At 51.6% G+C, this 27,061-nt stretch overlaps 1 protein-coding gene across 1 annotated transcript in view; it reads left to right on the top strand.

Annotated features, from left to right (window-relative positions):
* xpo7 (exportin 7) overlaps window positions 1-27,061 on the top strand; it is a 136,980-nt gene that overhangs the window by 89,620 nt on the left and 20,299 nt on the right. Inside the window, exons 9-20 of the mRNA XM_072485574.1 lie at window positions 2,468-2,587; window positions 3,761-3,907; window positions 4,709-4,881; window positions 5,091-5,284; window positions 6,045-6,150; window positions 7,001-7,136; window positions 13,595-13,668; window positions 15,390-15,473; window positions 16,433-16,493; window positions 18,194-18,302; window positions 19,514-19,620; window positions 23,379-23,467. Coding sequence (XP_072341675.1) covers window positions 2,468-2,587; window positions 3,761-3,907; window positions 4,709-4,881; window positions 5,091-5,284; window positions 6,045-6,150; window positions 7,001-7,136; window positions 13,595-13,668; window positions 15,390-15,473; window positions 16,433-16,493; window positions 18,194-18,302; window positions 19,514-19,620; window positions 23,379-23,467 — 1,400 coding nt within the window. The remainder of the gene's footprint in view (window positions 1-2,467; window positions 2,588-3,760; window positions 3,908-4,708; window positions 4,882-5,090; window positions 5,285-6,044; window positions 6,151-7,000; window positions 7,137-13,594; window positions 13,669-15,389; window positions 15,474-16,432; window positions 16,494-18,193; window positions 18,303-19,513; window positions 19,621-23,378; window positions 23,468-27,061) is intronic.

Raw genomic sequence — 27,061 nt, 5'->3', positions numbered from 1 at the left:
GAGGCAAGGCAAGAAACTATTAACATGGGAAATGAAAAACAGGCCGTGACAGTAAGGGACCGGGAATACAAATCCAAGAGTAAATCAACAGATAAGACTAGAGGTTACTAAAACAATAAAAGATCAAGACTTAAGGCTCTATATCTGAATGCATAGAGTATTCAAAGTAAAACCGATGTACTATTAGTGCCGACAGAGGTTAATAAGTATGATCTGATGGTTGTTACAGAGACATGGCTACAGAATGATATTGGTTGGGACTTAAATATTCAAGGGTATGTGACATTCAGGAAGGATATGAAGTTGGGAAGAGGTGAAGGGGTGGTGGTCCTTTTACTTACAGACAACATTGGCACAATAGAGAGGGATGACCTTGGTTCTAGACACCAGGATATAGAAGCAGTTTGGGTAGAGATGAGGGATGTGGGAGTGGTGCACAGACCCCCTAACAGTAATATCACAGTGGGATGGGGTATAAAGGAAGAAATAATGGGAGCTTGTTCGCTCGGTCGATCCCGGGTGTGAGAGATTTTCTTATGAGGAGAGGTTGGGTAGGTTGGGTCTGTGCTCATTGGGAGTTTAGAAGAATGCGAGGCGACCTTATTGAGACATATCGGATTCTCAGGGGGTTTGACAGGGTCGATGCTGAGAGGTTGTTTCCCCTTGTGGGAGAGTCTAGGACCAGAGGATTCAGAGTGAGGGGTCGCCCATTTCAGACAGAGATGAGGAGGAATCTCTTCTCTCAAGAGGGGAGTGAATCTGTGGCATCCTTTACCGCAGAGAGCTGTAGAGGCCGGGGCGTTAAGTGTGTTCAAGGCTGAGAGAGAGTTTTAATCAGAGAGGGAATCGAGGGTTACAGGGAGAAGGTGGGAAAGTGGAGTTGTGGATTATCACACCAGATCAGCCAGGATATCATTGAATGGCAGAGCAGACTCGATGGGCCGAATGGCATCCTTCTGTTCCTACATTGAATAGTCTTGTCAGAAAGGTACAGCGATGATCACATGGGATTTTCATCAATATATAAACTTGAAGAATCAGATGGGCAACGACAGGACAGATGATGAATTTATCAAATATTTTTGGGATAATTTCTTCGATCAGCATGTTCTGGAGCTAATCAGGGCTATTCTAGGCCCAGTATTGTGCAAGTAATAATTAATATTAATATTAATTATATTGAAGGATTAATTAATAATTCCACAATGGAGGCGCTCTGAGGTAACAGTGATCATTTTACATTCCGTGTGAGGGAGGAAAGGGAGGGTCTGAGACAAATATTGTAAACATAAATAAGGGCATGAAAGCAGAGGGAGCAAAAGTGAACAGGCAGTTTTGGTTAAGGGGTGATCGCTCAATAGACCTGCAGTGGCAGACATTTAAAGTATCCTCTCCGAACTCATGTCTTTGCAATTTTTTTCTGTATTTCGTTTCTTTATTTTGTGGTTTAACAATCCTTAACTGGCTCCTGCAAAGGTGCAGGCAAGTCTCTATCCAAGGAAAATAGGTTACACTGTGTCATTGGTACTTCAGGTATGATTGGAGTTGGGGGGAGGTATGTTTTGGGAATACGATCCTGTGTTATGGGCAGTATGATTTGCTTTTCAGGGATGTCCCCTATCCTGTCAGGAGGAGGAGACTTGCATTGTGTTTGCTGCTGCCTGTGCTGGCAGGGGAATGCCGGAGTGCGAGGCTCCAGTGAGCGAGCTCCCACCCCAGCACCGGGAATGGGATGTGGTTGGAAAAGTGAAATCCCATTTGCTGCTTCCAGACAGCTGTTCGTGCAGCCCGCTGTGTCTGTCTTTGAAGGAAGTATCCAGTTCCTTCACTCCCCTGGTCTTCTCCATATCCCACAAATTTCTCCCCTTCGAGGATTGATCCAATTAATTCCCTTTTGGATTCACCATTGAATCTGCTTCAGTTCTGGCAGTCTGTCCCAAATCACTGTGGAAGGAAAAGGGTTCTCCACATTATCCACCTGAATTTTTAACCAATTGTTTATAATAATAATCTTTATTATTGTCACAAGTAGGCTTACATTAACACTGCAATGAAGTTACTGTGAAAAGCCCCTAGTCGCCACATTCCGGCGCCTGTTCGGGTCACAGAGGGAGAATTCAGAATGTCCAATTCACCTAACAGCACGTCTTTCGGGACTTGTGGGAGGAAACCGGAGCCCCCGGAGGAAACCCACGCAGACACGGGGAGAACGTGCAGACTCCGCACAGACAGTGACCCAAACCGGGAATCGAACCCGGGTCACTGGCGCTGTGAAGCAACAGTGCATATCACATGGGGATGAAGGCTTACAGTTATTTCTTTGTCGCTGCCATTGTGGAATGGGCTCACACGCACTCGGGAGTATCGTCACACATGACAGTCGCTTCAGCAAAAGACATCTCCACGTTCTGTCAAGCTCCTCTTACTGACCTTGGCTTTTCTTCTCCCCCCCCCCTCCCCCTTCCAGGTGTTGTCCTGTTTGGTACAGATCGCTTCAGTCCGGAGATCGCTATTTAACAACGCAGAAAGGGCAAAGTTCCTGTCTCACTTGGTGGACGGTGTGAAGCGGATATTAGAAAATCCACAGGTAATGGACAGTAAAACTGAGGATCTCGGAAGAGGAGTGGGATTGAGAGGAAATTTCTTTCCCGTGTGATCACGGTGACCTGTTTGTGAAGCAAACTGACGTGTTTAAACAACCCTTCATTGGGCAGTTGTGCCTGGCAGTAAGATCGGGGCTGATTTTCTATCTGGCATTCACATTCCCACCTTAATCAGATGAGAAATAATAATATGGTGTCTATTCACCCTTGTGTTCCTCAATAACCAGGGTTCTTTTAAATCTCAGAGTGGCTTGTTTCTCTGGGCTGGATTCTGTTGGAGTAGCGCCAGAGACGGCCTGGATAGCTGGGGGTGACCCTTCCTCAGCCGTCCCAGGGAGCACCGTTGTCAATCAGACAGCAAATCAACCTCTGTCGGGGTCCTGTCCCTCGGGGGGGAGAGATCCCACTTCCAGGAGCTGTCGGCCAGTTAGAGAGCCAGCAGCTCTTCATACTCCGTGGTGCCACTGGGGATGGTGGCCAATGGAGGCAGGAAGAGGCCTTTAATTGACCACTTTAGTGCCTGAACTGGCCTCTAGTTGGGAAAGCTGACCTCTGCCTTTCTGCCAGTGATGAAGTTAATGAACATTCCAACCCTCTGCCCCCCCCCCCCAACCCGCCAGCATTCTATTGCCCCATGCCTTCTCCCTGGCACAGTAATATTCGTCTCCCTGTGTCTGTCCTTCTTCTCCTGTGTGCCTGTTGCCCAACAATTCGCATCCACTAACCGTAGCTGCTGTTACAAAGAGGAGCAGTGGTCAGCTATTCAGCTCCCTGAGCCTGCCATTCCGTGAAGTAACAGCCGCACTGTATCCTAACTTCAGCTACCTGCGTTCTCAGCCAGAAAACCCATGGTCGGCAAAATGATTCTAAATTATTCATCGAGCTAACAGGAGAGCCGAGAGCACACTTATCATTCCACAATCTCTTCCACACCACTGGACGAGCTTGATGTGAGTGTACCTCATGATTCACAATGCAGACTCAGAATCGTTATTGAAATGATTATTGGGTAGTGCGAATACATTGGCCACATCAATGCAATTGTTTCATTGTTTTGAAGCTTAATATTTATGGACCAGCCAATCAGGCCGCTCCTTCTCACTGTTATGTTCAGCTGTTTATGTCGAAAACCTGTAAAATAAACGTTCTTTTTTCAGGGCTTGTCCGACCCGAACAATTACCACGAGTTCTGCAGGTTGTTGGCTCGGCTGAAGAGTAACTATCAGCTGGGCGAGCTGGTGAAAGTGGAAAACTATCCTGAGGTCATCCGACTGGTTGCTAATTTCACTGTCACCAGTCTGCAGGTATTAACCTAACCAACGTGCTTGACGGTACAGTCACACCTGGCTGCCTCGGGTTAATGATAATATCTTTGGGGCCTCGTCTGCAATTCCTTGAATTTTGTGCAGGGTACTGACCGGTTGCTGCAGTCCCCTTTTAGCTGTCAGCCTGCCGCTGGTTAACTGGCTGCCTGGCCACTGTGGACAGACTCTCCAGGTGGGTCCATGGTCCACTGTTGGCGGAGTGTTTGAGTTTTGGAATCGGCTCTGTGTCAGGTTCTTCAATCAGACTGACCCGATTGAAGATGCAGAACTCGGGCAGCACGGTGGCGCAGTGGGTTAGCCCTGCTGCCTCACGGCGCCGAGGTCCCGGGTTCGATCCCGGCTCTGGGTCACTGTGTGGAGTTTGCACATTCTCCCCGTGTCTGCGTGGGTTTTGCCCCCACAACCCAAAAGATGTGCAGGCTGGGTGGATTGGCCGCGCTAAATTGCCCCTTAATTAAAAAAAAGAAAAAGAAGTTGCAGAACTCAATTCGAAGCAAGGTGACTTGAGAGCAATTGCAGAGGCTGCTGGGAAAGCTGATGAAACTAACAGTGAGATTCATGGTCTTGTCAGGCTGGTTGAGGTGCAGTATTGGGTAAATCTATATTTAATCCACCTTACCCCAGCATTGCCTGGTGGGCAGACCGATTCTCCATTCTGCATTATCCTTCAGCTCTGAACGACTCAACCTACCAGAGAAATGTGCAGCCAGGATTTAGCTTCCAAACTGAAGACATTCATGCCTTTTCACGGTTGTCTCTCTTGTTCTGTTTTTCCTATAGCACTGGGAGTTTGCCCCTAACAGTGTACACTACCTGCTTAGTTTGTGGCAGCGTTTGGCTGCCTCCGTACCGTACGTCAAAGCCACAGAACCCCACATGCTGGAAACGTATACGCCTGAAGTCACGAAAGCATACATCACCTCCAGACTAGAATCTATCCACATCATTCTGAGGTAGAGTGACGCTTGTATTTTGGGTTAAACAGATCCTGCAGAAGCAGAGCTCAGCCTGTGGGAATGCAAAGGGAAATGGCATTGTGTAAATAGTCGACTGGTGATGTTTCTGCCTGAGCTAGATTGAGAAATGAGATACCTGATGGTTTCTAGCAGCAGGAGAATGGATTGCTTGGGGCTGGAGTTGAGCGGGTGTTTGTTGTCCCCAGGGACGGACTGGAGGACCCTCTCGATGACACTGGTCTCGTTCAGCAACAGTTGGATCAACTATCCACCATTGGTCGCTGTGAATATGAGAAGACATGTGCTCTGTTGGTGCAGCTCTTTGACCAGTCGGCACAGACCTACCAGGAGTTGTTACAGAGTGCAAACGCCAGTGCGATCGACATTGCTGTGCAGGAAGGTAAGAACAGGGAGCAGCAAGATTAGTCTTTGATCTGTTCCGCCTGGGCTCAGAGCTCTGATCGGTGATTTCAGCTGTGCCAATGTATCTTCATTTAAAACCTTTCTTACAACATGAACAAACTCGCTTCTTGTTGCCATGAATTTTCTTGTTTAACTCGGAAAATATTTACTGTTGTGAATCGCGATATCAACGGGCTCAGTTTCATTTTGCTGTGTCAACTGTCACATTGTAGTTGGTATCTCTGGCCACTAGGTAGAGCTGTGAAGCATGTTTCTGAAGTGCTTCCCAGTTCCAAATTGACAAACACATTCTTTTTATTACCTGATGCTGCAAGATATTTCTCAGTGATATTAAAAACTTTATTTTTCAAGAGGTCCACACGCAACAGGACAGCACAGTGGCTAGAACAGCTGCCGCACAGCGCCAGGGACCCAGGTTCGATTCCCGGCTTGGGGCTGTGCGGAGTCTGCACGTTCTCCCCCTGTCTGCGTGGGTTTCCTCCCAGAAGTCCAAAGATGTGCAGGTTAGGTGGATTAGCCATGATCAATTGTCCCTTAGTGTCCAAGGTGTGCAGGTTAGGTGGGGCTACAGGGACAAGGGTGCGGGATTGGGCCTAGGTAGGATGATGCTCTTTCAGAGGATCGGTGCAGACTTGATGGGCCGAATGGCATCCTTCTGCACTGGAACATTGCACGTGTAAACCTGCTTTCCGAGATGAATTACTGATGGATGAATTAATTCAGTTCTCTTCCCCCAGGTCGTCTGACATGGCTGGTGTACATTATTGGGGCAGTGATTGGTGGCCGGGTTTCCTTTGCGAGCACAGACGAACAGGATTCAATGGACGGAGAGCTGGTCTGCCGGTGAGTGCAAAGTTGACTCTTCTTTCTGCCACCTGGGGCTGCCTCGTTTCCGGCCCGGGGAGACTTGCACCCACAATCGAGCCGCACAGCAAGCTCCAATCATCTCAGAGCATCAGGGCTAAGCCGTTGAGGGACGATAGTAATTTGGGTAGGAAATAATTCAAGGTGAAAAGCCCGCTCTCCAAATGCCTCCTGCTTCACATTGTCAACCATTTGCTTTCTCGCCCGTCACTCACTCAGATGAACAGTCAATGCCGCCGGAGTCTTGGAAAGTGCCCTGAATTACAGAAGAGAATTGTCTCTTCTGTGACCGGGAAATAGGGAGCTTGCGCTGGTGGAGAATAAATAATCTGTATCTTACAATGCTTTTGGCAGACTGCCTTCCTCCACACTTTATCCAGTGAACTGATGCCCCTGTTTGCCCCTTTGCTGGTTAAGCTCTCTTCAGTACCTCTTCCAGTAAAGTTTCTCATTTAATCGCCTATTGCCAACGTGGCCGAGTAGAGAGAGCTTGTTACCTGCTGCATCACCACCAATCCCGTCATTTACACTTCCACCACTGCTTCTGTTAAATTCAGCCATGGGGTGTGGGGCGCTGCTGGGGCCAGGCCTGCATTTATTTCCCATCCCTAATTGCCCCGTGAGACGGTGGTGGTGAGCTGCCTTTTTCAACCTCGCAGCTGGTGGCGAGTGTGTGGTTTTCGGGTTTGGAGCTGGTGGTATAATTACCTTGACAGTGATTAATGAATTGATCAGACCCTCTCCCAGTATTGATCCCGTCCAGAGACTGTTTCCTCGTGGCAGTGTGCACTGTGGAGGTCTGACCATGCGTCTTTGGGTTCCCTTTCAGTGTTTTACAGCTGATGAACCTGACCGACTCGCGACTGTCTCAGGCAGGCAACGAGAAGCTGGAACTGGCCATGCTCAGCTTCTTCGAGCAGTTTCGGAAGATCTACATTGGAGATCAGGTCCAGAAATCCTCAAAGGTGAAAAGAGCTACAGTTAATTTGTGACCTCCTGTTTCATCAGTTTTCTTTCATTGGTTTTCTGATGTAATTTCTATTTTTATAAATTTTTATGGCTTGCTGAAGAATAACAATGTGGTAACTTGTGATGATTATGCAGGAGTTCATTAAAATAAAAGCCATGAATTGTGTTATCAGATCGACCAGAAAGAAAAAACTTGCAAACGCTTCAATCACCTCTCTCAAATGTGCTAAAAAAGCCACTAAGTCACTTCTCAAGCGCATGAACTGCTGTTATGTCAGTGTGAGCTCAGAAAGATCCTGCAAACAGCAAGTCAGGCGAGTGACCGTCTATTGCTTTGTGGTTCGGAACTTGAGTATTGCTGTCAAAGCCTTTCATCCTTCACTAATTGGGACAGACACAAGAACGCCTAATTTCAAAGGGAGCAGCAATGTATCCTGCATGAGAAAAAAGGATGCTGATTGGTTTGGCAAGTTGGGTCTGATTGGTCGAGACTTTCCCATGGCAAATGCACCAGGGAGCTATTGCCCCCCATGCTTCTGTTAGTTCGAAATAATGACAAGGTCTGGACACCTTCCTTTGACACGCAGAGGACAGGTCCCTGCATAGCTTCCAGTAAGTGTCAGTGAGCTACATTGCAAGCCCGACTGATAATCTTAAATAGGTTGTCAGTTTAACTCTTAGCACACTCAGAATTGTTCACCATGTGCTGTCCATTTGTGGATTCACAGCTAACCTTGGAGATATTATGTTCTGAATTTTGTTAGCACAGATTGGTTGAATACAGTCAGTACTTCGCCTGTTGCAAACAGCCAAATGGGCAGCGCCGTATATCCAGATGACTCAGGATCGTATCAAATAGCACGTCTCTTCGGCTATTCGTAATGGGCAGAGTGCTGACAGTACTCAGCCAGCCCGCACCTGCAAAACTGACATTAGATGTGATTCCGCGATTGGGCAGCACTGAGTGAACAATCCCGTGTGTGCTGTGAATTACACAAACAACCAGTTTACGATTATCAGTCGATATTCATAAAGAGGGACCTGCCCTCTGCAGGTGAAAGGTGACCAGACATTACACCTTTTCTGAATAAGCAAAAGCAAAGGCTCCCTCGTACAGTCTCCATCTTGACCAATCAGCGGGCTTGCCAACCAATCGGCACCCCGTTTCTCGTTGCAGTATAAATTGTTGTTCCCTTTGAAATTTTGCATTCGTGCTTCTCCCCTGATGAGTGCAACATGAAAAGATTTGACAGCATGTCTTTTTTCAGCAATGTGTTGCTTTTTTTAGTGGTGTTAACTGTGGGAACTATATTGGCAATGACGCCAGGAGAGTCCTGCTGCTGGGAGCGTAACATCAGCCGGTGCTGGGACCGTAACATCAGCCGGTGCTGGGACCGTAACATCAGCCGGTGCTGGGAGCGTAACATCAGCCGGTGCTGGGACCGTAACATCAGCCGGTGCTGGGAGCGTAACATCAGCCGGTGCTGGGACCGTAACATCAGCCGGTGCTGGGAGCGTAACATCAGCCGGTGCTGGGAGCGTAACATCAGCCGGTGCTGGGAACGTAACATCAGCCGGTGCTGGGAGCGTAACATCAGCCGGTGCTGGGAGCGTAACATCAGCCGGTGCTGGGACCGTAACATCAGCCGGTGCTGGGACCGTAACATCAGCCGGTGCTGGGAACGTAACATCAGCCGGTGCTGGGACCGTAACATCAGCCGGTGCTGGGACCGTAACATCAGCCGGTGCTGGGACCGTAACATCAGCCGGTGCTGGGAGCGTAACATCAGCCGGTGCTGGGAGCGTAACATCAGCCGGTGCTGGGACCGTAACATCAGCCGGTGCTGGGAGCGTAACATCAGCCGGTGCTGGGAGCATAACATCAGCCGGTGCTGGGACCGTAACATCAGCCGGTGCTGGGAGTGTAACATCAGCCGGTGCTGGGACCGTAACATCAGCCGGTGCTGGGAACGTAACATCAGCCGGTGCTGGGAACGTAACATCAGCCGGTGCTGGGAGCGTAACATCAGCCGGTGCTGGGACCGTAACATCAGCCGGTGCTGGGAGCGTAACATCAGCCGGTGCTGGGAACGTAACATCAGCCGGTGCTGGGAGCGTAACATCAGCCGGTGCTGGGAGCGTAACATCAGCCGGTGCTGGGAGCGTAACATCAGCCGGTGCTGGGACCGTAACATCAGCCGGTGCTGGGACCGTAACATCAGCCGGTGCTGGGACCGTAACATCAGCCGGTGCTGGGAGCGTAACATCAGCCGGTGCTGGGAGCGTAACATCAGCCGGTGCTGGGAGCGTAACATCAGCCGGTGCTGGGAGCGTAACATCAGCCGGTGCTGGGAACGTAACATCAGCCGGTGCTGGGAACGTAACATCAGCCGGTGCTGGGACCGTAACATCAGCCGGTGCTGGGAGCGTAACATCAGCCGGTGCTGGGAGCGTAACATCAGCCGGTGCTGGGAGCGTAACATCAGCCGGTGCTGGGAACGTAACATCAGCCGGTGCTGGGAGCGTAACATCAGCCGGTGCTGGGACCGTAACGTCAGCCGGTGCTGGGAGCGTAACGTCAGCCGGTGCTGGGACCGTAACATCAGCCGGTGCTGGGAGCGTAACATCAGCCGGTGCTGGGACCGTAACATCAGCCGGTGCTGGGAACGTAACATCAGCCGGTGCTGGGAGCGTAACATCAGCCGGTGCTGGGAGCGTAACATCAGCCGGTGCTGGGAACGTAACATCAGCCGGTGCTGGGACCGTAACATCAGCCGGTGCTGGGAACGTAACATCAGCCGGTGCTGGGACCGTAACATCAGCCGGTGCTGGGACCGTAACATCAGCCGGTGCTGGGAGCATAACGTCAGCCGGTGCTGGGAGCGTAACGTCAGCCGGTGCTGGGAGCGTAACGTCAGCCGGTGCTGGGAGCGTAACGTCAGCCGGTGCTGGGAGCGTAACGTCAGCCGGTGCTGGGAGCATAACGTCAGCCGGTGCTGGGAGCGTAACGTCAGCCGGTGCTGGGACCGTAACGTCAGCCGGTGCTGGGAGCGTAACATCAGCCGGTGCTGGGACCGTAACATCAGCCGGTGCTGGGAGCGTAACATCAGCCGGTACAGACAGACAGAGCATCAGCTTCACCTTTCATCCAAATGGTGTGCGGCAGCTTTCTGCAGTGCAGCATCTCCTCTGTCACTCGGTGTAAGCTCGGCGGCATTGAATGGATCAGTCTGTTGTCAGGGAATTGCTACAGAAATGGAGCGGGGGAGGGGGTGGGGGTAGTATAACTCAGTCGGCTGGTTCGCGATGCTGAGCGAGGCCAGCAGCGTGTGTTCAGTTCCCCGTACCGGCTGAGGTTATTCATTAAGGCACCGCCTTCTCAACCTTGCCCCTCGCCTGAGTGACCCTCAGATCAAATCACCACCAGTCAGCTCTCCCGGGTTAATACTGCTGTCTGACAGTGCCAGGGACCCGGGTTAACACTGCTGTCTCACAGTGCCAGGGACCCGGGTTAATACTGCTGTCTGACAGTGCCAGGGACGCGGGTTAACACTGCTGTCTCACTGTGCCAGGGACCCGGGTTAACACTGCTGTCTCACAGCGCCAGGGACCCGGGTTAACACTTCTGTCTCACAGTGCAGGGACACGGGTTAACACTGCTGTCTGACAGTGCCAGGGACCCGGGTTAACACTGCTGCCTCACAGTGCCAGGGACCCGGGTTAACATTGCTGTCTCACAGTGCCAGGGACCCGGGTTAACACTGCTGCCTCACAGTGCCAGGGACCCGGGTTAACATTGCTGTCTCACAGTGCCAGGGACCCGGGTTAACACTGCTGTCTCACAGAGCCAGGGACCCGGGTTAACACTGCAGCCTCACAGTACAGGGACCCGGGTTAACACTGCAGCCTCACAGCGCCAGGGACCCGGGTTAACACTGCTGTCTCACAGCGCCAGGGACCCGGGTTAACACTGCTGTCTCACAGCCCCAGGGACCCGGGTTAACACTGCTGTCTCACAGCCCCAGGGACCCGGGTTAATACTGCTGTCTGACAGTGCCAGGGACCCGGGTTAATACTGCTGTCTCACAGTGCAGGGACCCGGGTTAATACTGCTGTCTGACAGTGCCAGGGACCCGGGTTAACACTGCTGTCTCACAGTGCCAGGGACCCGGGTTAACACTGCTGTCTCACAGTGCCAGGGACCCGGGTTAACACTGCTGTCTCACAGTGCCAGGGACCCGGGTTAACACTGCTGTCTCACAGTGCCAGGGACCCGGGTTGACACTGCTGTCTCACAGTGCCAGGGACCCGGGTTAACACTGCTGTCTCACAGTGCAGGGACCCGGGTTAATACTGCTGTCTGACAGTGCCAGGGACCCGGGTTAATACTGCTGTCTGACAGTGCCAGGGACCCGGGTTAATACTGCTGTCTCACAGTGCAGGGACCCGGGTTAACACTGCTGTCTGACAGTGCCAGGGACCCGGGTTAATACTGCTGTCTGACAGTGCCAGGGACCCGGGTTAATACTGCTGTCTGACAGTGCCAGGGACCCGGGTTAATACTGCTGTCTGACAGTGCCAGGGACCCGGGTTAATACTGCTGTCTCACAGTGCAGGGACCCGGGTTAACACTGCTGTCTGACAGTGCCAGGGACCCGGGTTAATACTGCTGTCTGACAGTGCCAGGGACCCGGGTTAATACTGCTGTCTGACAGTGCCAGGGACCCGGGTTAATACTGCTGTCTGACAGTGCCAGGGACCCGGGTTAACACTGCTGTCTCACAGTGCCAGGGACCCGGGTTAACACTGCTGTCTCACAGTGCCAGGGACCCGGGTTAACACTGCTGTCTCACAGTGCCAGGGACCCGGGTTAATACTGCTGTCTGACAGTGCCAGGGACCCGGGTTAATACTGCTGCCTCACAGCCCCAGGGACCCGGGTTAATACTGCTGTCTGACAGTGCCAGGGACCCGGGTTAATACTGCTGTCTGACAGTGCCAGGGACCCGGGTTAACACTGCTGCCTCACAGTGCCAGGGACCCGGGTTAACACTGCAGCCTCACAGCGCCAGGGTCCGGGTTTGATTCCGGCCTCAGGTGACTGTGCGGAGTCTGCACGTTCTCCCCGTGTCTGCGTGGGTTTCCTCCGGGTGCCCCGGTTTCCTCCCACAGTCCAAAGATGTGCAGGTCAGGTGGAGTTACCGGGAAAGGGTGGGGAGTGGGCCTAAAAAAGGTGTTCTTGCGGAGGGCTGGTACAGATTCGATGGGCCGTATGGGCTCATCCTGCACTGCAGGGATTCTATCTTTAACAATCTCAAGGTGATTTCGACAGGTTGAGTGAGCAGGCAGATACATGGCAGATGCAGAATAACGTGGATAAATATAAAGTTATCCATTTTGGATGGAGAATCAGAGTGGCTGGGTATTATTTAAGTGGTGATGGATTGGGAAATGATGACGGACAAAGGGACCCGGGTGTCCTTGTACACCAGTCACTGAAAGCGAGTAAGTGCAGCAAGCAGTTAGGCGGGTGGGGGGTGTTACAGCTGGAACAAGCGCACACGCCAACAAAGGTCAAGTAGATCAAGTACTTCGTAGATCATTTGGGACTGAGAGAAGAGCGTTCTTCCCTCTGAGGGTGGTGTAGCTGTGGAATTCTCCACCACTGAAGACTGAGGAGGCCAAGTCACTGAATATACTTTTGAAGGAAATAGAGAGACTCTGAAGGGTCCAGGGATATGGGGAGAGACTGGGAGTGTGAAGTAGTGGATCAGCCATGGTCAGAATGAATAGTGGACAGGCTTGAGAGGCCATATGGCCTCCTCCTGCTCCTATTCTCTCTGTTTCTAAGAAGTTATCTTATGATTTGGTCAATTGTAAAGGTGCATTTTGAAGCTGTTTTCCATATTTAATTGTGATCAGTGAGTACTCTGTAACATTAATAGGGTTAATGTTTCTGAGCAGCGCATCCGTCAGGCTGACGATGTCTGTAATGTGAGGCCAGTCTTTGTACTCGGCTCATTAAAACCATCAGCTTCACTCAGGATGGTGGAGATCTCCGCTCTACTGAGCGTGTTCCAGGTTTGAGGATCACTCCAGGGACGTGACCCTCTGCTGAAAGATCACTGCAGTGCTCGGGGAGTGCCACACTGTCGGGAACTCCCGTCTTTCAATGAGATGTGCAAACGGGCTCCTGTCTGACTGTTGAAGTGAGTGTAAAATCCCCACAGCAATGTTAGAGCACGAGCAGGACTCTCCCAATGTCTCCTCATCAGCCAACATCACTAAAACTAATTGCTGATCATTCATCTCATGCTGTTTAAGGGACTTTGCTGTGCGCACGTTGACTGCCACATTTGCAGACACAACACCTGGTTGGCTGTGAAGTGCTTTTCAATGTCCCAGTGGTTTGGATATTTGTCTTTTAATGACTGCTTGCTTTTGTTTGTGTGCAGTTGTACCGCAGGCTGTCTGAGGTCCTGGGGCTCAACGACGAGACAATGGTCCTGAGCGTTTTCATTGGAAAGATGTGAGTTAGACAACAAAGCGCTCCAACAGCGAGGGTCCGGGGGTTGGGGTTTTGATCCATGTCTTTACCATGAACCTCATCTGTTGGGTCAAGTAGCAGATAGGCACCTCGCAGACGGATAAATCAATATTTGTTTCACACTGTCACCTCCGTGCAAATGGAGACACAAGGGGGAAGTCCCATTGAGCGCTGTAAGCAGAAATCCTAACACTGTAAATTTGTCTATTCAGTTTAATTTTGTTGGCTGGGGATTGTCTCACAACTTGAGATGGAATCAGCATTCAGAAATTGACATTGTAATCCTGAGTTTTTGCAGAAATTTTCCATTTCAGACTCAGGTTTTCAGCATTACCTGAGCTCCTTGTTCGTTGAGCCAGTTTTTGGACGCTATTTCAGGCCCAATACTCGCAGAACCAGCTTTCAGTTGTGGCCTGTCGCAGACCCATCAGCTTGCAAGTGGAACTGCATTGTTCAGAGCTCCAGTGGCCCATTGAAGCTTGCTGAATCCTGTACTGCACATTGCACAAATTCTGGCATCCCAGTTCTCCCAGCTGAGACACCTTGACTCTTGGTGAGGGTTGGAGTTCTCATTCGCTGATACCAACGGGTTGAAGTCTCTGAGGTTTCACAGAGTGACTGATCTTAGTGCTGTGGCTTGACGAGTGGGCAAATCCCACGTCAGACGGCCAGGACCTCTTCGTATTCCCAAAATGACACGGACAGCAGTTAATGTGAGCGTGGACTCAGCCTTGGGAGGGGAAGTGGAATTTTAACCTCACTCCCTGAACGGAATCCGAATGCTGCTTTTTCCATTCCATCCACTTGCCTCAAATTCAGGGGAGATTTATATCTGTTAGGGTGAAAATCCAACTGGGCAGAGATTAAGGTGAATATTTCCCCTGATGTGCTGCTCCCCGGGTTCAATAGTACGCATCTCATTGGCTGATAAATAAGTTTGGATACTTCAGTCATCTCTCGGTTTGAGTGTACGCATTGACAGTGGTCACGACTCAGGTTCTGGCTCCTCTCGGGCTAAGCTGAGGGTGCTATTACACTGAAGGGGTTTCTTTGTGACAGGTCACACACACTCTCTCAGATGTGACTGGGGAAGTAATCATGACAGCACAGCTCACCTCACTCGACACCCAATCCCACTCGGAGAATCGATCCGAGGGGGTGTGTGCCAGAGATCGATACTGGGCTGGATTCTCTGGTTTTCCCGGTGACACGGCATTCATTGGCGGCGGGATCCTCCTTTCCCATTGAGGACACCCCACTCCGCCGGGAAACCCATGGGGTGCATTGCCGGCAGGAACAGAAAATCCCAACAGCCGGAGGACTCCGGCCACTCAGCTTGTGGGAAAATGCACAGAGGTGCTTGAAACGTAAGTGGGCCAGTCCCACTCTGTTCTGAACTGAGATTGAATACTCTGTGTAAACAGGAAGCAGCAACTTTCCATCACCATATTTACTGGAATATCAGCCAGCCTTGTATTTCGACAGTGTACCACACCTCCCTCCTTCCCTCAGGAAAATCAAATTGGTAAATTGTATCTCTACTGCGCTCAGAATTTCAGCCAGGTTAATTTTCCACTTGAGAATATATTTGAGTAAATACAGTGTTCCACCTGGTATCTCTGTTTGAAAAGGGCGAGAGGATAATGTCCTCACTCAAAGTCTCCATTTTGAGTTCTAACAGTTGTTTCTCTGATTGCCAACAGAATCACCAACCTGAAGTTCTGGGGGCGATGCGAGCCAATCACATCAAAGACGCTTCAGCTCCTGAATGATCTCTCCATTGGATATCCTTTGATCACAAAAAATAAATCCACCGGATCACTCCGAGTGGGCGATTGTCCTCCGGGCTCACAAGGCCAGGGGGTCAAGGCGGACTGCGCTCGCTCGAGTTGAACGGAGAGATGACTCAGGCAACAGGGCTGTTGTTGATGTCCCGTTTTGGTACAACAACCGGTACGTGGTGAGAGGAACGGGAGGGAGGGGATCCCGGGAAAACCAGGGTTCGGAGGAAAATACGGCTTGGTGACTCTTGATTTCAACAGGAAAGGTGAAGAGAGGGTACGATGGTCTGTGTGCAGTTCAAGAGAACCCATCAGCTCACTTACACTCAGCACAAGAATAAGAGACATTGGAGAGGACGGTTGGAGCATTTCGTTGATGCATGGAGTCGGTGTTTAACAGCAGCTTCTTGCTGCAGAATCAGCAGGCACAAACTGGAAACAAATAGATTGGAATATTTTGTGGAAGTTTAAATCGGCCATATCCTTGGGCAGCAGCACTGTCAGTCACTGGTGTGTAACATTGCGTCTGTACATTAGCCTGTGTTCAATGGAAATTAACATTGCTGTTTATTGTATGATGGTGGAGAAACACCAGTCTGAAATATATTCAGAATCATCTCATCAGCACTGAGTTAAGTTGGAAACCAGTTGAAAACTGTTTCTTGTAAATGACTAGTTGGAAGAGTGAACTTGCTCGTTTATTCCATATGTGTATGTATATGTTCAGATGTATATAACTTCAGAAGCAGGTGAACAGTATCTGGTAGCCATACTTCTAGCCAAAGGGGAAATTGGGAGTGTGATCCACCCTGTTACTGCCTCAAGTGACTCCCAGTTGCAAAGGTTTTTATGGAACTGAATGATGATTTGGACTGGAATGGAAGAGAATCAAAGCGATAAAGAAGTGAGGGTTTTTGAATGGTGCCAGTGCTAGTTTGTTATCCTTGACTCTGTGCCTCTACATACAGCAGCGTGAGGAAGCTGGTGAAACTCACTGCTGTCCAGTTCATGCTGAACAATCACACAGTGAGTACCTTGTTCCGACAAAGAGTCATATTAAACTCGACACCGTATCTCCCTCCACAAATGCTGCCAAACCTGCTGAGTTTATCCAGCACTTTCTGTTTTTAAAAGTGTCTCACTTTGTTCTCGCCCCTACTCTCTACCCGTTACTTTCTTGGAGAAGTACATATGGAAAATCATGTCTCACAAATTTGATTGAGTTTTTTGAGGGAGTGACCAAGAAGGTAGATGAGGGTAGTGCAGTAGACGTTGTCTACATGGACTTTAGCAAAGCCTTTGACAAGGTACCGCATGGTAGGTTGTTGCAGAAGGTTAAAGCTCACGGGATCCAGGGTGAGGTTGCCAATTGGATTCAAAATTGGCTGGACGACAGAAGGCAGAGGGTGGTTGTAGAGGGTTGTTTTTCAAACTGGAGGCCTGTGACCAGTGGTGTGCCTCAGGGATCGGTGCTGGGTCCACTGTTATTTGTGATTTATATTAATGATTTGGATGAGAATTTAGGAGGCATGGTTAGTAAGTTTGCAGATGACACCAAGATTGGTGGCACAGTGGATAGTGAAGAAGGTTATCTAGGATTGCAACGGGATCTTGATCAATTAGGCCAGTGGGCCGACGAATGGCAGATGGAGTTTAATTTAGATAAATGTGAGGTGATGCATTTTGGCAGATCGAATCAGGCCAGGACCTACTCAGTTAATGGTATGGCGTTGGGGAGAGTTATAGAACAAAGAGATCTAGGAGTACAGGTTCATAGCTCCTTGAAGGTGGAGTCGCAGGTGGACAGGGTGGTGAAGAAGGCATTCGGCATGCTTGGTTTCATTGGTCAGAACATTGAATATAGGAGTTGGGACGTCTTGTTGAAGTTGTACAAGACATTGGTACGGCCACACTTGGAATACTGTGTGCAGTTCTGGTCACCCTATTATAGAAAGGATATTATTAAACTAGAAAGAGTGCAGAAAAGATTTACTAGGATGTTGCCGGGACTTGATGGTTTGAGTTATAAGGAGAGGCTGGATAGACTGGGACTTTTTTCCCTGGAGCGTAGGAGGCTTAGGGGTGATCTTATAGAGGTCTATAAAATAATGAGGGGCATAGATAAGGTAGATAGTCAACATCTTTTCCCAAAGGTAGGGGAGTCTAAAACTAGAGGGCATAGGTTTAAGGTGAGAGGGGAGAGATTCAGAAGGGCCCAGAGGGGCAATTTCTTCACTCAGAGGGTAGTGAGTGTCTGGAATGGGCTGCCAGAGGTAGTAGTAGAAGCGGGTACAATTGTGTCTTTCAAAAAGCATTTAGATGGTTACATGGGTAAGATGGGTATAGAGGGTTATGGGCCAAGTGCGGGCAACTGGGACTAGCTTAATGGTAAAAACTGGGCGGCATGGACTGGTTGGGCCGAAGGGCCTGTTTCCATGCTGTAAACTTCTATGATTCTATGATTCTAAGCGATGTGGCCACGCTGAAGGGTTCAGTTCCTTGCACAGGGGTTGGTAGTGTCATCTTTCTCACGTTTGCTCCATCAGAACTAACCCATGTTTCAGGCTGAGTACAGTCTGCTGACCAGTCACAAGCCTCTGAATTTCTTTTTGGAATTGCGATTTAGAAGGGTTTAAATGACCCTCTGGCGATGCTGTGTATTGTGTGTGTTTACTGATGACCAAAGGAAGGAGTGAATAATGCTGTGTTGCACCTTGAATTGACAGAGCGAGCACTTTTCATTTCTGGGCATCAACAACCAGTCCAACCTGAGCGACATGCGCTGCCGCACCACCTTCTACACAGCACTCGGACGATTGCTTATGGTTGATCTAGGTATGTGAGAACTGCAGAAGATCAGAGAATGATTTGTCTGTGTTTATCGGCCTCTGCCTGCGTACATTATCATCATCAGCGACGTGCCCATCCAGAGTAGCTTCTGCTGTCGGTGACTCCAGATGAAGGACTGATGTTCTCACGACTAACTAGTAACTTCCCTCACGGTGCTGATATCTACTCACGGTTCTGTATCTCCACACATGGAGCAGACACCGCAGCCCTAGGCTGGGTAAATTCTACCCTCCCAGCAGTTGCCCCGCAACGTTGGACAGAGAGTCAGGGCTGTGGCGGCCAGTTCCTGATCCTCACACACGCTAAACGTGGTGTCTGCACTGGCATTGTGCAATTTATCCTTTCAATTGTGTGGGGCGGGTTACAGTGGAAAGGGAAAGATTTCAAGGGGGTGGACAAGAGCTAGTCCCATCTGAGGAGGGCAGAGGGCAATGTTTAGGTTCCAGAGCAAATCGGGCAGCACGGTGGCGCAGTGGTTAGCACTGCTGCCTCACGGCGCCGAGGACCCAGGTTCGATCCCGGCCTCGGGTAACTGTCCGTGTGGAGTTTGCACATTCTCCCCATGTCTGCGTGGGTCTCACCCCCACAGCCCAAAGATATGCAGGCGAGGTGGATTGGCCACGCTAAATTGCCCCTTCATTGGAAAAAGATAATTTGGTACTCTAAATTTTTTTTTTTTAAACGTTCCAGGGCAAATTGCTACGGTAGGATGGGCAGAATTGAAAACAAGGAAGAAAATTAATGGGACCCAGGGAACAATGCAGCAGATTGTGGTATCACCTTGTACAGTTCGGTTGCTTGGCCAGGATGGTGAGCTGGCATGTGGAGGGCAGAATGTGACAGGCCTTAGTTCAGAGGGCTTTAAAATCCGTCCTCATTCCCCTGTGGTCCTGACTGAAAGTGTGTACCCGTGGCTGTGCCCCAGGTGAGCGCACAAGTGTATACCCGTGGCTGTGCTCCAGGTGAGCGCACAAGCAGGCATGGCTGTGCTCCAGGTGAGCGCACAAGCAGGCATGGCTGTGTTACACTGCCAGCCATTTGAAGGCTGGTTTGTGCACTCGCACTGACAGTGGCCACTTGCGAGAGATGCCAGTCAGAAACTGGCAAAGAATCGATGGCTTGAGAAGAGGATGTGAGAAAGTCGGCGTTTCAGAAACTGTATCGTGAGTAACCGACCCCTGTGTTTGACCCCACAGGCGAGGATGAAGACCAGTTTGAGCAGTTCATGCTCCCTTTAACTGCGGCATTTGAAACGGTGGCACAAATGTTTAACTCAAACACGTTCAATGAACAAGACGCTAAGGTACAGCTGTTTTAATTCCCTCGACTTCAAAATGTTTCAAGTATAAAATTGTATGTGAGGAGTAACTTGGTTCTGTGGCATTGACTCCATTCGGTTGATTTGTCTGAAGCAATTTCTTATTAACATCTTTGCAGAAACAAACAGATCTACTTGGAAATCCATTCCCATTTTATCTACTGATTTATGTTTGTTGAGGAGTGACTTGACCCAGCAGTGTGAGCAGTGTCTCTCACCTTGTTAGTGACAGAGCTACCGCCTGTTAAATCGATTCGAACCCAGAGCTCATCATCGCTGCAATGAGCATTGAGCAGATGATATGCTTGTGCAGAATGTGATAAAGCTCCCTGTAAGTGTGCACTTGCTCGACAAGTCACAAGAATGGGAGTACAAGGCTGCTGCAGGGCTGTGTCCTCTGCTGCGTTTGATTTGAATCAAGCTCTTTTGTTCATGAACTAGGAAATATATTGACGGTTATCAGCCAGAGGGTGAGCACTTTGCTGAAGCGAGCGCTGTTCCCCAGCAGACGACAACCCATCGTAAGATCATACAGTTGTCAGGAATGAAGAGTGGACGATTTGACCCCTGGAGTCTGCTCTGCCATTCAATACGATGGTGGCTGTGTTCTTAACTCTTTTTTAAAAAAATGTTTTTATTCAAGGTATTTCAATAATTTGTACTAAACACTCCAAAAAGGAAAATAATACAAAGAAAACAGGGCAATATGCCAACAAAACAAAACTTAACCCTCTAAACGATTAACCATTTAACACCCATCTCAAAGCAAAATGGGGCACGCGCCCCTTACAAAAAGAAAAAGAAATCCTCCCCCCCCCCCCCCGGGGTTGCTGCTGCTGCTGACCTCCACCTAACGTTCCGCGAGAAAGTCAAGGAACGGCTGCCACCGCCTGGAGAACCCTTGCACAGACCCTCGTGAGGCAAACTTTATCTTCTCCAACCTGAGAAATCCCGCCACGTCACTGACCCAAGCCTCCACGCTTGGGGGCTTTGCGTCCCTCCACATTAACAAGAGCCTTCTCCAGGCTACCAATGAGGCAAAGGCCAGAACTCCGGCCTCTTTCGACTCCCGCACTCCCGGATCGTCCGATACCCCAAATATCACTATCCCCCAGCTCGATTTTACCCGAGTATCCAAGACCTTGGACATAGCCTTTGCGAAGCCCTTCCAAAATTCTGTAAGTGCCGGGCATGCCCAGGACACATGGGCATGGTTTGCTGGGCTCCCCGAACACCTCACACACCCGTCCTCCACCCCAAAAAACTTACTCACCCTCGCCCCTGTCATATGCGCCCTGTGCACCACTTTAAACTGAATCAGGCCAAACCTGGCGCAAGATGAGGAGGAATTGACCCTGCCCAGGGCGTCAGCCCACAGGCTCTCATCCAGCTGCTCACCCAGCTCCTCCTCCCACTTGCCCTTCAGCTCCTCCACCGAGGCTTCCTCCCCGCCTCCTGCAGCTCCTGGTATATCTCGGATATCTTACCCTCCCCGACCCACACGCCCGAAACCACCCTGCCCTGTATCCTTTGGGCAGGCAGCAGCGGGAATTCCCCTACCTGCTTTCTCACGAACGCCCGAATCTGCATACACCTAAAGGCACTTCCCGGAGGTAACCCAAATTTCTCCTCCAGCGCCCTCAGACTGGCAAAAGTCCCATCAATGAATAAATCCCCCATCTTTTTAATTCCCGCCCGGTGCCATCTTAGGAACCCACCATTTATCCTACCTGGAACAAACCAATGGTTGTCCCGTATCGGAGCCCAGACTGAGGCCTCTACCTCCTCCCTCTGCCGCCTCCACTGCCCCCAAATCCTCAATGTTGCTGCCACCACCGGGCTCGTGGTATTCAGCGTCGGCGGAAGCGGCAACGGTGCCGTCACCAGTGCCCCCAAACTAGTATCCATACAGGGCGCCGCCTCCAACCGTTTCCACGCCGCCCCCTCTCCCTTCATTACCCACTTCCGAATCATAGACACATTCGCTGCCCAGTAATAGCTGCACAGGTTCAGCAGCGCCCCCCCCCCCCCCCCCCCCCCCGACTGCGCTCCAAGAATAGCCTCTTAACCCTCGGGGTCTTATTTGCCCACACAAATCCCATAATGCTCCTGTTTACCCGCTTAAAGAAGGCCTTGGGGATGAGAATGGGCAGGAACCTGGGGAGGACCGTCATCTTAACGGACTGCACCCTACCCGCCAGGGAGAGTGGCAACATGTGCCACCTCCTGAAGTCCTTATCCATCTGGTCCACCATCCGCGCCAGATTGAGCTTCTGCAAGACCCCCCCAGCTCTTGGCCACCTGGATTCCCAAATACCAGAAATTCCTCTCCACCATCGAGCGGCAGCTCCTCCAACCTCTTTTCCTGGCCCCTCGCATGCACCACAAACAGCTCGCTCTTCCCCACGTTGAACTTGTATCCCGAGAAGTCTCCAAACTCCCTAAGGGTCTGCGTGACCTCCACCATTCCCTCCACCGGATCCGCAATAGACAAAAGCAGGTCATCCGCATAGAGTGAGACACGGTGCTCCTCCTCCCTCCAGTTTCTGGACTCCCTCAACGCCATGGCCAGTGGCTCAATCACCAAGGCAAACAGCAGGGGGGGACAAAGGGCACCCCTGCCTCGTTCCGCGGTACAACCTAAAATACCCTGACCGCAGCCGGTTTGTCGACACACTCGCCCCCGGGGCCTGGTACTGCAATTTAACCCACCCTATGAACTCCTTCCCGAACCCAAATTTGCCTACACCTCCCACAGGTACTCCCACTCCACCTGGTCAAAGGCCTTCTCCGCGTCCATTGCTGCTACCACTTCTGCCTCTCTCTCTCTCTCTCTCCTCCCCCCCCCGCCCCCCCCCCCCCCCCCCCCCCCCGAGGGCATCATCATCACATTCGGGAGCCTCTCCACATTCGTGTTCAGCTGCCTGCCTTTCACAAACCCCGTCTGGTCCTCATGTATCACTCCCGGGACACAATCCTCAAACCTGGTGGCCAAACGTTTTGCCAACAGCTTGGCATCCACATTGAGGTGCGAAATCGGCCTATATGAGCCACACTGAAGCGGGTCCTCAAAGCCTGCAACATCGTCGGGGGAAGGATTCCCTTTTCCTTCGCCTCATTAAAGGTTCTCAGCAACAACGGGCCCAACAGCTCCGAGAACTTCCTGTCGAACTCAACCGAGAACCCATCTGGCCCCGGGGCCTTGCCCGCCTACATCCTCCCCAACCCCTTAACTAGCTCCATCTCGAACGGGGCCCCCAAGCCCTCTACCCGCCCTTCCTCCACCCTTGGGGACCTCAGTTGGTCCAGGAACTGCTGCATCCCCTCTTCCCCCCCCCCCCCCCCCCCCCCGCCCCCCTGGGGGTTCTGACTTGTACAACTTACCATAAAAGTCCCTAAAGACCTTGTTTATTTTCGCTGCACTCCGCACCGTATTCCCCCCTCTATCTCTGACTCCCCCAATCTCCCTAGCCACCTCCCTCCTCCGCAGCTGATGCGCCAACATCCGACTCGCCTTCTCTCCATACTCGTACACTGCTCGCTGTACCCTCCTCCACTGGGCCTCCGCTTTCCCGTGGTTGTGTTCTTAACTCTTTCCTACCTGTCCTTAACCCGTGACTCCCTGTAGGCTAAAGGTCTGTCCAACTCAACCACACACTTACCCATCTACACGGAGTCGAGGTTTCTTGGCAGGGCAGATGTGTTTATTTAATTGTACTGATTGATGTTGTGTTTGCTCACAGCGAACACTGGTTGGCCTAGTGAGGGACTTGAGGGGGATCGCCTTTGCCTTCAACGCTAAGACCAGCTTTATGATGCTCTTTGACTGGATGTATCCTTTTTGGTGTTTGACTGGAAACAGAGCGCCTGTGTTTGGGATTTGGGATTGGGCACCATGCTGCCGGTTTTTTGCAGTGATGAAGGTGTGCCTGGGGCAGGGGGACTGTCTCAGAGAGGAGCCACGGCACGTTACCTGACCATTGCACTGTGTGATTCCAGGCCGGCATGAAGCCAAGGCTAGGAAGTCTTACACAGAACCCACTTTGATGATTTAGTTTGTTCCTTGCGGTGTTTGGACTGTCCGTAGTCAGTGCCACGTTGGAGGTAACACTACGTGACAGAGTTTTAAAGACAATACCAGCAGGAAGGATTAGAGAGAACGTCCGTGGTCCCTTTGGGCTGCCTGTGATCTGGGCGGACAAAATTTATTATTGACTCAACAACGGAGAAAACAGGGGGAGGGGATTGATTTGTTGCTTGCAGGCACCCTGACCATTTCCGTGCCTCACACTGCTGTAGTGTCAACGCAAAGGGACTTGGGATTTCCACGAGATTAAATCACTGCAATGTAAGGCATACAGTCAAGCCAGACTCATTCCTAAGCCAAGTGGCTTACACTGACTATGTCCTGTCCCAAATCTCACTCCAATATCAATCTGGGAGACAAACCCAGATCCACATTGAATTCAGACTAGAAAACACAAAGCTGCCGCCTTGAATGCTCTCTTCTGTCCTGTCCGGGAGGACGGAGTCAATGGGCAGCCAGCTAACTAGCACCAATGGCTACTGCCACCTTGAGAGCGGCAGGACCACAGAGGCTTGTGCCTGAGTTCTATTTAACGAAAGGGCTTGCCATGTCCTTCCTGACCAGTCTTTGTGATGGTGAGGGTGAGGGCAGTGTGGGGACTGGTTCAGGGATTTCAACAGATCCCGCCACAAGTCTAAACTCACCCTCCCACTGTGCCAACACGGGGGGATTTCTTCCCCTAGTTCAGTGGATCTGACACACGAGTCTGACAATGAGTCTCTTCTGCTATAACCTGTCTCTGTAAAGATATGGGTTCTCCCATCGATAAAGAGCATCACATTCACTATTCACCGACTAACACTTACAGTCATTTCTTGGCTATCAAAGTTTTAAACTCGAGGAAAAGCTTTCTAGGGGGGAAGATAGGAAGAGGAGCAGGCCATTCAGCCCCTCGAGCCTGTCCCACAGGAACAGGAGGAGGCCATTCAGCCCCTCGAGCCTGTCCCGCCATTCAATCAGATCATGGCTGATTTGTGATCTAACTCCCGTCTACCTGCCTTTGGCCCCATATCCTTTATATCTTTGCTCAACAAAAACCTCTCAGATTGTAAAAAAAATCCAATTTCGCGTGGCCAATCCACCGACCCGGCACATCTTTGGGTTGTGGGGGTGAAACCCACGCAGGCACGGGAAGAATGTGCAAACTCCACACAGACAGTGACCCAGAGCCGGGATAGAACCCGGGACTTCGGTGCCGCGAGGCAGCAGGGCTAACCACTGGGCCACCGTGCTGCCCTCGGCTGACAGTTTCAAGGCAATACTGAAGAGGCACTGCAGCATCGGGGATGTACACTGAGGGAGCGCTGTGCCATCGGGGATGTACACTGAGGGAGCGCTGTGCCATCGGGGATGTACACTGAGGGAGTGCTGTGCCATCGGGGATGTACACTGAGGGAGCGCTGTGCCATCGGGGATGTACACTGAGGGAGCGCTGTGCCATCGGGGATGTACACTGAGGGAGCGCTGTGCCATCGGGGATGTACACTGAGGGAGCGCTGTGCCATCGGGGATGTACACTGAGGGAGCGCTGTGCCATCGGGGATGTACACTGAGGGAGTGCTGTGCCATCGGGGATGTACACTGAGAGAGCGCTGTGCCATCGGGGATGTACACTGAGAGAGCGCTGTGCCATCGGGGATGTACACTGAGGGAGCGCTGTGCCATCGGGGATGTACACTGAGGGAGCGCTGTGCCATCGGGGATGTACACTGAGAGAGCGCTGTGCCATCGGGGATGCACACTGAGGGAGCGCTGTGCCATCGGGGATGTACACAGAGAGCGCTGTGCCATCGGGGATGTACACTGAGGGAGCGCTGTGCCATCGGGGATGTACACTGAGAGCGCTGTGCCATCGGGGATGTACACTGAGGGAGCGCTGTGCCATCGGGGATGTACACAGAGAGCGCTGTGCCATCGGGGATGCACACTGAGGGAGCGCTGTGCCATCGGGGATGTACACTGAGAGAGCGCTGTGCCATCGGGGATGTACACTGAGGGAGCGCTGTGCCATCGGGGATGTACACTGAGAGAGCGCTGTGCCATCGGGGATGTACACTGAGGGAGCGCTGTGCCATCGGGGATGTACACTGAGAGCGCTGTGCCATCGGGGATGTACACTGAGGGAGCGCTGTGCCATCGGGGATGTACACTGAGAGAGCGCTGTGCCATCGGGGATGTACACTGAGGGAGCGCTGTGCCATCGGGGATGTACACTGAGGGAGCGCTGTGCCATCGGGGATGTACACTGAGAGAGCGCTGTGCCATCGGGGATGTACACTGAGGTAGCGCTGTGCCATCGGGGATGTACACTGAGGGAGTGCTGTGCCATCGGGGATGTACACTGAGGGAGCGCTGTGCCATCGGGGATGTACACTGAGGGAGCGCTGTGCCATAGGGGATGTACACTGAGGGAGCGCTGTGCCATCGGGGATGTACACTGAGGGAGCGCTGTGCCATCGGGGATGTACACTGAGGGAGCGCTGTGCCATCGGGGATGTACACTGAGGGAGCGCTGTGCCATCGGGGATGTACACTGAGAGAGCGCTGTGCCATCGGGGATGTACACTGAGGGAGCGCTGTGCCATCGGGGATGTACACTGAGAGAGCGCTGTGCCATCGGGGATGTACACTGAGGGAGCGCTGTGCCATCGGGGATGTACACTGAGAGCGCTGTGCCATCGGGGATGTACACTGAGGGAGCGCTGTGCCATCGGGGATGTACACTGAGAGAGCGCTGTGCCATCGGGGATGTACACTGAGGGAGCGCTGTGCCATCGGGGATGTACACTGAGGGAGCGCTGTGCCATCGGGGATGTACACTGAGAGAGCGCTGTGCCATCGGGGATGTACACTGAGGTAGCGCTGTGCCATCGGGGATGTACACTGAGGGAGTGCTGTGCCATCGGGGATGTACACTGAGGGAGCGCTGTGCCATCGGGGATGTACACTGAGGGAGCGCTGTGCCATAGGGGATGTACACTGAGGGAGCGCTGTGCCATCGGGGATGTACACTGAGGGAGCGCTGTGCCATCGGGGATGTACACTGAGGGAGCGCTGTGCCATCGGGGATGTACACTGAGAGCGCTGTGCCATCGGGGATGTACACTGAGGGAGCGCTGTGCCATCGGGGATGTACACTGAGAGCGCTGTGCCATCGGGGATGTACACTGAGAGCGCTGTGCCATCGGGGATGTACACTGAGAGAGCGCTGTGCCATCGGGGATGTACACTGAGAGAGCGCTGTGCCATCGGGGATGTACACTGAGAGAGCGCTGTGCCATCGGGGATGTACACTGAGGGAGTGCTGTGCCATCGGGGATGTACACTGAGAGAGCGCTG

The sequence above is a fragment of the Scyliorhinus torazame genome, chromosome 20, assembly GCF_047496885.1.
Source record: "Scyliorhinus torazame isolate Kashiwa2021f chromosome 20, sScyTor2.1, whole genome shotgun sequence".
NCBI classification, from domain to species: Eukaryota; Metazoa; Chordata; class Chondrichthyes; order Carcharhiniformes; family Scyliorhinidae; genus Scyliorhinus; species Scyliorhinus torazame.
This window is presented reverse-complemented; position numbering and strand designations above follow the sequence as displayed.